The sequence below is a fragment of the Microtus ochrogaster genome, chromosome 2, assembly GCF_000317375.1.
Source record: "Microtus ochrogaster isolate Prairie Vole_2 chromosome 2, MicOch1.0, whole genome shotgun sequence".
Lineage (NCBI taxonomy): Eukaryota > Metazoa > Chordata > Mammalia > Rodentia > Cricetidae > Microtus > Microtus ochrogaster.
In genome coordinates this window covers 5,830,272-5,842,103 of record NC_022010.1, presented here as the reverse complement: position 1 = coordinate 5,842,103, position 11,832 = coordinate 5,830,272, and the positions used below count along the sequence as shown (strand labels likewise).

At 46.1% G+C, this 11,832-nt stretch overlaps 1 protein-coding gene across 2 annotated transcripts in view; it reads right to left on the bottom strand.

The window, feature by feature from the left end:
* Positions 1–11,832, bottom strand: part of Cit (citron rho-interacting serine/threonine kinase) — a 167,977-nt gene that overhangs the window by 132,779 nt on the left and 23,366 nt on the right. For both annotated transcript variants that reach the window (XM_026784008.1, XM_026784014.1), the window contains exons 4-5: positions 5,428–5,570; positions 4,240–4,330 (exon numbers count right to left, since the gene is read on the bottom strand). In XM_026784008.1, coding sequence (XP_026639809.1) covers positions 4,240–4,330; positions 5,428–5,570 — 234 coding nt within the window. The remainder of the gene's footprint in view (positions 1–4,239; positions 4,331–5,427; positions 5,571–11,832) is intronic.

Genomic DNA, 11,832 nt, shown 5'->3' with positions numbered 1-11,832 from the left:
CTTTCATTGGTTAATAAAGAAACTGCCTTGGCCCTTTGATAGGACAGAAAACTAGGTAGGCAGAGTAAACAGAACAGAATACTGGGAAGAAGGCAATGAGGCAGACGCTATAGCTCTCCTCTCCAAGATGGATGCAGGTTAAGATCCTTCCTGGTAAACCACCACCTTGTGGTGCTACACAGATTATTAGAAATGGGTTAATCAAGATGTGAGATTTAGCCAATAAGAGGCTGGAACTAATGGGCCAGGCAGTGTTTAAAAGAATACAGTTTCCGTGTATTATTTTGGGTAAAGCTAGCCGATGGCCTGTGGCCAGGAGCTGGGAGGCGGAAACGGCCCGCAGCTCCTCACTACATGAGGGTGTGGAGGTCATATGACAGACAACCTGCAGTGCTCTCCTTTCCCCAAGTGGACTCTAGGGATAGAATTCAGATATGGTGGCAAACACCTTTACCTGCCGAGACATTTTGCCAGCCCTCCGCCTTGATTTTTGAGATGGCTTCTCTCACTGAACCTGGAGCTCACTGCTTCAACCAGGCTGGCTGACCAACTGACCCCAGGGAGCTATCTGTCCCGGCCTACCCAGCTCTACAGTTTCACGTGGGATTGAGCTCAAGGTCTCATGCCGACCAGACAGGCACTTTACCAAATGAGCCATCTCCACAGCCCAGACTGTATTTCTACAGTACAGAAAACAAGGAGAACCTATGTCTGTCCAACACACACACATTCTGCTGTCTGCTCACGATTAATCAAAAAGATGAAATAATATCTAACCCTATACCCACACTTCATCTGGATTGTGAACTGCTGTTCTTCTGTGATAAAAAGACCTTTACATTTCAAACACGACTAAAGGGGCTGGGGAGACTGGTGGGTATAGCGCTTGCACTGTAAGCCGAAGAGCCAGAATTCCAGGTCCAGAATCCACGCACGGTCATGCACCTGCTACCATGAAATGCAGGGCAGAGTCCCCAGGAACCCACAAATCCCAGATCAAACAAGGAAGACACTGAGTGGCGCTGGAGGTTATCCTAACTTCCGCATGCACACACACTCTTACACGTACACACATTCTTCTGCATGCGTGCATGTGTGCACACGCGTGCACACAAACACACACACAGACACTCACACATATGCACACAGAAATTAAAAACTAAAAACTTGTTAAATTTGTCCTCATCTGCTTTTCGCACTCTGGCCCGAAAAGCACGGGGAGGAGAACACAGGCTCTCCAGTGTGTCGGAGCACTCCTTGGCCAAATGCACCCAGGTGGCTCCCGCCTGGGGAGAAGGCTGCTACAATTAGAACTCAAGGCGATTTGAAGCACTACAAGATGAAGACTTGGGGCCGGGCGGTGGTGGCGCACGCCTTTAATCCCAGCACTCGGGAGGCTGAGGCAGGCAGATCTCTGTGAGTTCGAGACCAGCCTGGTCTACAAGAGCTAGTTCGAGGACAGGCTCCAAAACCACAGAGAAACCCTGTCTCAAAAAAAAAAAAAAGATGAAGACTTGAAATGAAGAAAGCTCTAACGAGAGTGACTCCAGCGTCGTCACAGTCAGGGAGGTGTGTGTGTGTGTGTGTGTGTGTGTGTGTGTGTGTGTGTGTGTGTGTTGACAAGCACTCACTATGTAGACCAGGATGATCTCTAACTCACAGAGATCCTTCTGCGTCTGCTTCCTGGGTACTGGCATTAAAGCATAAGCCGTCATTCCCAGCCCAGGGCCTTCTCTCCACTGCTCTGTATCTACGGAGCAGATGTGATAAATCATCATCTACTTTTTCCCACGGGCTTTTCTCACTGCAGACACATATTGCCAACTCTAATTATTTCTCTGGTGCTTTTCAATCTACGGTTGCCATTCTCAACCCAGGGTGCTCTTCTCCTTCCACCCTAGGGTACTCTGGGAGTGCCGGAGACACTTGGGGCTGTCATAACTGAGCAGAGGGTGGTAGTTGGATCTCGTGGGTAGAGATCAAAGATCTAGTTAAACATCCAGTGCACAGCACAACTCCCCAAACCTAAAAGGCAATGGTGAGAGGTGACACTGACAGACTATAAACTCTTTTCAAAGCACATTAGTTTATTAATGTCACTAATACAGTTGGTGAGTTTCTGAACCCCACAAAAGTTTTATGCTATTTAATTTATCCTCTGTATATTACTCCATTAAATTCAATGTCTGAGCTTTCATATCTGTTTCTGGGTTATACATGACTTTGGGTGGGAAGGAAGAAACTCAATGACTCATCCCATGCAAAGAGAATTCTCTATAGCTGAGCTAGACCCTCAGCACCCATTCGTTTTTATTTTGTATTTATTTTCTTTTAAGGGTGGGTGGTTTACAAGACAGGATTTCTCTGTGTTGCTATGGCTGCCCTGAAACTCACTCTGTAGACCAGGCTGGCTTCAGATTCAGAGATCCACCTGCCTCTGCCTCCCAAAGGCTGGGAATAAAGGCGTGCGACACCACCATCTGGCTAATTTTTTTTTAAGTATTATATACGGATCTTTTAATAAACATAGAAAATAAAATGCTTCCTGAAGTTTTTTCCAAAAATTCTTAATGCCCTTTATTTTGGAGTTTAAAATATAAAATGATTTGATTTTATAATTCTTTTAAATTTTTGTATAAATTATATAAATTTATATATAAATAAAGTTATATATATAATTCTATTTTTATTTTTCTATGATTTTTATTAATTTAGTGTGTGTGTGTGTGTGTATGTGCGCGCGCACACGCCATCACGCACATGTGGAGGTCAGAGGACAATCTTGCGAGTGAGCTGAGTGTTCTTCCTTCTTCCATGTGTGCCCAAGGATCAAGCTCAGTTCATCAGCTGACAGTGTGTGCCTTAACATACAGAACCATCTCACCAGCCCCTGATTACGCAATTCTTAATATGATGATTAAATGAATAAATTATAAGAATATCGCCTGTGGGGCTGGAGAGATGGCTCCACTGTTAGCCTTTGCTGCTCTTCTGGAGGACCCAAGTTTGACCCCTCCCTTCCCCGCACCTATACCAGGCAGCTCAGGACGCCCAGTAACTTCAGCTTTGGGTACTCTGTCGCCCTCTTTGGGCCTCCTCAGGCATACACACATGTGACACGCATTCACAATGACACAGACACACAAACAAAACTAATAATAAATCTTTTTGTAAAGGGGAGAAAGTAGTGCTGGAGCTGAGTTGGGACTGCACCGAGATCCTGTTCCTCTCACAGCCTAAATGCCAAGTAAGTTGCCTCAAGAAGTTCTCAGGGCTGCAGAGCACACAGGCCAGATTCCAAAGTGCACAGAACTAACACAGCTCTAAGCCTTTTCCTAATATCAACCTAATAATATCCACCTTTCCCAGAGGAATCTGGGGATGAAAAAGTAATTTTACATATTGTCCTTCATATAAAGGACTTAAGGCTCAGACCTGGGAGACATTCTGAGGAGCGCTTTCTCCAGGCTCCGACTTTAGCATTTTAAGTAGAATCTGTGTCTTTGACAGAAAGGATGAACTGCCGAGCTCCCCAGGATTTGCCCCAGTCACCGAGTGGTTCAGTGGTGAAATCAGGCTAACCGCTTAAGCCAGCGACGCTTCCCTCAGAAGGACCCTTTCTCCAGCCGACCTTGGAATTCACGTGTTAGTCAACTGGATTAGAGGATTTTACATCCTCCTCTGTAACTTTATCACCTTCCTTCAGAGTAGGCTCCGTGTGGATCTGCTCCTCTCCTGGCTTCCTAATCAGCGTGTGGAACACAATTTCATTTTTACCAAAAGTCCAAGACTTGAAAATGTCATTTTGAACATCAGTTCTTGACACTACAGGATGCTTAATTCAAATTCTCTAGTGACTAATTTTAATTTTTCTGCACGTGGAGAGCATTTAAGAAAAAGAAGGTCATGTATCATCAACATATTTTAAAGTAAACCAAAGTGATATAACAGAAAACAGTCTCTGTAAAAGGTAAGGGGAAATAAAATTAACATTTTCCTTTTTTTTGTGAATACTCATATAGACATTTGGCAAGGTATGAGCAGGTACCTTGGGCATCACTGTCTGGGAACCATCTCTGCACCCTGACCCCTGCCCCACCCCCTACAAGAGTCAAACACTGACAGATGAGGACCCAAAATGCTGTCCACCACTGTACCCTAACATCTGCCAGGTTCTCGAGCGCCACAGAGTGCTCTTCAGTGCGACCCCTGAGCTAGCTCCTGCCACTTTCTAATCACCTTATTTGAGTTCATTTTAGCAGCTGATCCAAAATCCACCAGCTTGATGTGTCCCGTGCGGTCAATGAGGATGTTCTCAGGTTTGATGTCTCTGTAAGAAAGTCAAGGCCTTAATTAGCGCTGCCTTTGTGTCAACCAACAAGCAGTTACCAACCTCAGGTCACACTTCACCTAAAAACCTTAGTTTATGTGTTATGCTATGCAGACCTTCCCTACTGGTAGATAGGAATGATTAGCACCCATCTTGAAAGATAAATTTAATTTTCTTAAAAGGGAGGGAGAAAAAGCAAACGTGAAGCTTGAGATGGGTTATTTCTACTAGAGGCTCACATTTTTATATTTCAAAAACAAAGACCAAAAAACCTAAAGACCTAACCCAAGGTCCTATGGTATCCCAAATTCTGCATCCCCACAATTGTATATCTATGATCTGTATCTGCTATCTCTACTCCATTCTGAGGTGAAGTAAGGATGTGGAGAGACTCCTGAGGACAGAGACTTCTGTAGGACATCTTTGCAACTTACTAACGCTGGCGGTAAAAAGCGTGCAACCTCAGCATGACACAGCAGAGAGACAGTGGAACCTGAAGGAGGCGGAACCCAGTGGGTACCATCAGGTCACGTCTCATCAACAAGAACACAACTCAGCCCCACCTCCCAGTTACCAGACCCCCCATAAAACACCATCAAAGTATGACTCCCTCAATATATTGATCCATTAGTGAAAGAAGAGTCCACGAGACCAGATCACTTCAAGCAACCAAGACACAAGAGCCGTGAAGGTAAAGTTTCAAATTAAAACCATCTGAATTACAGGTGTGCACCACCACCGCCTGGCTTTGATGAACAGCTTTTGTTAATTACCGTGTTTTGTTCCCAGGATATGTGCCAGTTCCTCTACCAGTCAGAAAAAAAAAATCCAAAAGGGGTTTTTGCTATAAACCCCCCAAAAAAAGGAGTTTTTAATGCTACTGACTACATCTGACAGCCACATCTTACTAGCAAAGCAGGCACATTGCAGGCCTAGCTCTGTTCCATGGCTGAATGGGCGTGCTAAGACGCCAGACATTTTAGAAAGCTTTTAGCCAATCACAGGCCAGGCTGGCTAAATGACGATTTCTTCTGACCCCGTAGGGACTGGTGTGTGACTCAGAAAAGTTCTCAGTATGCTCCTGGGGTCCCACTTACCGATGCACATATCCCATCTGATGCAGGCTGTGAACAGCCAAAATCAGCTCAGCAAGGTAAAACTGAATCATATTTTCATCTAATTGGTCCTCATATCTATTCAGAAGTGACAATAAATCCCCTCCAGGCTGATATTCCATGACCTGCAGAGAATGGCAAAGTTATTCATTTTTCACACACTCCACATAGGGAACACCTCAACTGAACCCTTGAACAACACCTAACAATGATGTAATCACGAAGACTCTGGGAAGTGAAGGGGATGTGTGGCACGTACCCTAAGATGTAGGGTAAGGTCTTTGGCATACGTGACCCAGGAGAATGAAGAGGATTCAAGAACAGCCAGACACCGTGCGTGATGCTTGCAAGGCAAGCCTGAGAAGTTGAATTAAATCCACCTCCTCCCACGCCCGCCCACGCTGACACCCCAGACATTCCCCAGGATCAGGTACCGCACACACACGGATATTCCTGGAGGGCAGCAAACGTGCTAACATTCATTTTGCATTCCCCTCAGCACACGGCAGAGTATAGGAGCCGTGGAGCAAAGGCAATACAATCTTTCTTCCCCTTTACAGTCAGTGTGGAAGGCAGCTGATGATCTCTATTAAAAATTTAACAATGAATAGATACCCCTTGACCTAGCTATTCCGCTCTAAACAATTTACTTTATTGGTACTTACAATTCATAGATAAAAGATAGATAAGTAAATAGGTTCTCTACTGGGTAGTTTATAACAAGGGAAATTATACTTGAAAACCATACAAATGCCCATCCATAAGGGGCCAATTAAATTATGATACCTCTAAATTCTGTGCTATGACTTAGATACTAAAAACACACAATTCCAGTTATTCATGTCAGGGGAAAGCTGTTCATACCACAGAAAGCGACATTCTGTACAGGATAGAGAATAACCCACCTCTTCAATCAGAAAGAATATATTTTTGATGTATATAAAAAATAAATCAGAATATATAGCTAAAATGCTTGATTAGAAAGGAGGTCAGCAAGGGTGGCACAAGCCTTTAATCCTGGCACTCGGGAGGTAGAAGCAAATGGATCTCTGTGTTCAAGGCCAGCCTACAGAGCAAGTTCCAGGACAGCCAGGGCTGTACAGGGACATCCTGTCTCAAAAAAAAAATTTTTAAATGAAAGAAAAATTCCACCCCAGGGAAGTGAAAATCATCAATGCACATTTTACCCACTTTGCTAAGTCCCCAACCCCCCTTCATCTTTTCTTATGATGAACAGATGTAAAAATTCCTGAGTCATGGGCTGGAGAGATGGCTCAGAGGTTAAGAGCACTGACTGCTCTTCCAGAGGTCCTGAGTTCAATTCCCAGCAGCCACATGGTGGCTCACAACCATCTGTAATGAGATCTGGTGCCCTCTTGGCCTGTAGGCATACACGCAGGCAGAACACTGTATACAAAATAAATAAATAAATCTAAAAAAAAGAAAAAATGGCCTGAAGGCCAGTCACCTTGGTCTGACTCACCTGGTGACTTCACTTCTCAACCTTTTCCGGTGTTCCCTGAACACCCCAGATAAGACTAATCCCCTTGCAACACTGCCTGAGGAAAGCACCTGGCTCGGTGCCTGGAGCCAACTTGAGATCCATTCTTCCCTCCCCTCTCTGTGTGGTTCTTTCTGGCTGGTGAAAAGCTAGGACCACTTGAGGGCAACTGTTCTCCTAGGGGTTCCCCTGCCCTTTGCTCTATTGCCCATCTTGTTGACCAGTACCAGCTTGTGTCCAATTCTTTCCAGAAAGGATGTTTTTAAAATGCATTCTGTCAAAAAATACTAAATCCTCGGTGATGGTTCATCTTAACTGTCAACTTGACTGCACTTAGGATCACCATGGAAACACACCTGGGGGGCGGGGGAGGGGTTGTGAGGGAGTTTCCAGAAAGGTTTAACTGAAGAGGGAAGAGCCTTCTTGAATGTGGGCAGCACCACCCCATGGGCTGGGGTCCTGGACTGCAGAAAATGAAAATGCCTGAGCACCTGGGTTCATCTCTCCATTCCTGGCCCCCACCCCTCCCCTGCCCTGCCTTCCCCACCATGACAGACAGTAAAGCTGAAATAAAGCCTTTCTTCCTCCAGTTACTGTTTGCCAAGTATCTAGTCACAGCAATGACAAAAGCAATAGACCTACCACACACTGGATCCTAGTTCTGGGATGTAAACTGTTACCCTCCCCAAATGCTGTTTGTCATTCCTGTAGTCTTAGAAAACAGCTGTAGGCAGATGTGATGGCTAGCCATGGGAAGAGGGACCCTCAGCTGAGGGATTACCCCACCACACCTCCATCACGTCTCACCCATGGCTGGGGGGCATGTCAGTGGGGCATTTTCTTGATTCGCAGCTACTGTGGGAGGAACCATCCCTAAGCAAGCAGGCCTGGGTTGTGGAAGGAAGGCAGCTGGATGTCAGCCTGAGAGCAGCATCATTGCTGCTTCAGCTCCCCTCAGTGGTGGACTCTGACCTGGAAGCAATGGATGAGATAAACCTTTTCCTCCCCCAGGTGCTTTTGGTTTGTGGTGTTTCTCACAGCAACTGAGCACTAACTAGAACAAGTCAGATGGAGAGCCTCTGCACAGGTCCCCAGAGGCCCCAGGCTGGTCCTCCTAAAGACTACAGGAAGACCACCCAGCATCAGGCTCTGGGGAAGGGACTTGCACATCCTCTCATAGCCCTGAGACCGAGCCGTTCACATGGTTTCTTATGCTTTGCACACAGGGGGCAACCGCCCTGGGAGAGCGAGATGCCATCTTACGCTATGCACACAGTGGACAACCACCCTGGGAGAGCAAGATGCCATTCTGTACCACAGTTGCTCAGAGCAAACTGATTCACCAACACATACAACACCTAGACGGGGTAAAACTCGTTCCTCCAAATTCACAGCTGCGACGATGACGTCAGCTACTCACCTCAGCCTTAGAGGAGCCCATAGCAGCCACCTGGCTTGCTAGAGCTCACCCACTCATCCCAACCTGGTTCTCTACAGGCCTGGGGATGTGGGTGAATGCTAATTGTAAGTCTGCTTTAAATATATATTGCCATTAAAAGGGTCTTAAACAACAAGAGGAAACGCACAGATAATAGCAGGCGCGCTCATACTTCCAGAACGCAGATGGTTTAAAATAAGAAGAATGCATATTTATGATGACACACCGCTGTTACAGACTTCTTCGGGCTCTGTTATGTGAGAGCCAGAATGGCTTCTAAGTTTAAGGCCGAGAAAGTCAAAACTACAGGGCTGGAGAGATGGCTCAGAGGTTAAGAGCATTGCCTGCTCTTCCAAAGGTCCTGAGTTCAATTCCCAGCAACCACATGGTGGCTCACAACCATCTGTAATGGGGTCTGGTGCCCTCTTGTGGCCATACACACAGACAGAATATTGTATACATAATAAATAAATCAATATTTAAAAAAAAAAAAAACTACAGCAACTGTTGGCAACTTTGGTGAGCTCACTTGTCAACTCTACTTAGTATTTAGCGTCACCTCCTGAAGACTCTATTAGGTAGGGACCAGCAGAGAGTTTCAGAAAATCAGCATTTCTTGCAAAGGGAGCAAGATGCACGCTCGTTCCTCACTCCTCTGTGCAAGATGTCCACCCAAACTAGATGCGTCTTTTCTGAGAATCAAGGGACCTCTCATGTCTTCAGAAGCCAGGACTGACTGAGAAAACAAGCCACAAAAATTACAACAGCTGCTAGCCTGGACGCTCTTCAGCTCAGGGCCAAAATAGACACCCTAAATGTCAGCATCTGAATAGGACGGAGCTTTATCAGGGAGTCTAATCAAACCCGGGAACCAGCACGCTCCCAGTGAACATACCACCATCTCCAGCTGCACAACACAGACCTGCTCTGGGCACTCAGTCACCTTGAGGAGCCCGAGACCTTCTCCACAGTCCATACCTACACTGTGGAGTACAGGTCTCATGTGGACTACGCGGAGCCCACGGGAGAGGCAGTTTATGGGGGTGCAACCTAAGTTTAATTGGTTCACCATGCTGTTGAACTTAAAGAGATGATTTAAAAAAAGGGGGATTTGGGGTCTTTCAGAAACACCTGGGGACTGTGAAAGATGGTGCCAGGCCAAGACGCTATCAAAGTCCTCAAGACTGGCTGTGACCCAGAGACAAGGACAAGAGAACACTACAAACTAATGAAGAACAAGGTCACCACCGGTGTTGTTCCGGAGTCCACAGGCTGCCTCTGCGTCTCTGTCCCGGCATTCTCTGTCCCCATGTTCTCGGTTCCCGTGCTGTTCCGGGGTCCACAAGTTGCCCCTGCGTCTCTGTCCCCAACCCTGCTCCTCAGAGAGAGCTGGTGATGCTCGGATCTGCCCATCACTCCCAAAATGCAGCAGCTAGCCCAGGAAGGCTATAAACCCTCTATGGAGGGTTTTCCTAGTCTGCTTGCCCACCGGGGTCACTAGGAGGAACACTTTGTAAAAATTGACAGATAGATGGCTCAGCAGGTAAAAACATGTGCCACCACGCTTGACAACCTGAGTTTGATTCCTAAGACCACGCGGTAGAGAAAACGGACGCCTCCAAGTTGTCCTTTGACCTCCATGTATGTGTCATAGTACGCACACACATACAAAATATTTTTATAAGACACATCCATCCATCATATTTGAAAGCTTATTATGTGCTAGTGCTCTAAATATCAGGGATGAAAAGGACTAAAAATAAAAAATCCCTGTGTCTTCATAGACATGGCAATTCGAGTGAAATGAAAAATAATTAAATAATTATTATAATGGTAATAAGAAAAATCAGGGTAAAAAATTATTTTCTCCCTTTCATTCCAACCACTCAGGAAGTTTGCTAAAATATAAATTCCAGAGACTAACTTTAGGTATGAGTGCTCAAGCCCCACGGATCTGCATTGTTCTGAGACAGGGTGCCACTCTTAACCTCAAACCTGTAATCCTCCTGCCTCGGAGTACATGTAAAGGTCAGAGGATAGCACTGTAGTAGGTCTGAAGAGGACCCCAAATTTACATGGTTTCCAGGGATCAAAATCAAGTCATCAGGTTTGCAGGGCGAATGTCCTCTCTCCAGCTGAGCCACCTCTCCGGCTGAGCCACCTCTCCAGCTGAGGGCGTGCACCTTTAGGGAGAGGTTCTGATGCTGTTCACCCAGCACTGCACTGGGTCCATTACTGAGATGCTGCACAACCAATTCAGTTTCCTAATGCAGCCATACACAAAGTTTCTGCAGCATTGTGCCCTTGGATGGACCTTGGCTTTAATGCAGCCATCACTTCTGCTTACATTTTCTACAATGACGACACGAAGGCCTTCTGAGTATCAAGACAAGATCACAGACAATAAAGGGCTGGAAAACAGCCAGACCACTGGCATTGAAATAACGATCTTCTACCCTTGCATGGACCAGAGACATCTCCAACACAGAGAATAGGCATATCCAAAAGGGGAAATCACCAAAACACAGCAATCAAAAGCAAGGAGATGAGACAGGGAGAAAGAGCCCTCCAGCAAAACAGGCCTAAACAGTGTGGCCCTGGTGGCAGAGACGACAGCATCTGAAGACTAGCCCACTTGGAGCTACGAAGGACTTGTTCTTTCAAAGCAAAGACTTTCTGGCCAGCAGAGACAGACCCTTCTGTGGCAGTGCTGCAAACGCTAATTAAGGGCCGATTTTACACATGTTCGGTTGGGAAGGCACGGATGCTTCACTGTTGGGTTTTGCTTCTATACTCTAAGGACTGCAGTGGCAATTTCCACTCATTGTGCTGAAGTCAAAAAAAAGGACAAATGTGTGTGTGTGTGTGTGTGTGTGTGTGTGTGTGTGTGTGTATGTGTCTGTGTGTGTGTACGTGTCTGTGTGCACGTGTGTGCTTATGGGTAGGAGGGTATGACTATTCGTTATTTAGTATTCTTAAAGTCTGAATGTGTCCTCAAAGGTCCACATGTTGGGTTTAGTGAGACAGTGCACTTGGCACCTAGTCTGAGGACCTGAGTTCATTCCCTGGAGTCCACATGGTGGAAGGGGAGAACTGACTCCCTGACCACTCCAAGTATGTCCGGGTACACACGGCACACACACACACACACAGAGTTCATATGATGGGGCTGGGGAGATGGCATAAAGCACTGGGAGTGGGTAAAGCGCTCGTGGTTCACAGGAGGACTAGTTTAGATACCCCAAAAGCCATGGAAATAGTAGGTAGGAGTGGCAGGGCCTACGTAATTCCAACACTTGCAAGGCAGAGACAAGCGATCCACAGAGCAAGCCGGCAAACTCTGCGTTCAAGTGAACGACCTTGTCTCAATCAAGGAAGATTCCCCACATCACCCTTGGACATCCACATGTATGCACACACATGTGAACATACAACCACATGTATGTAT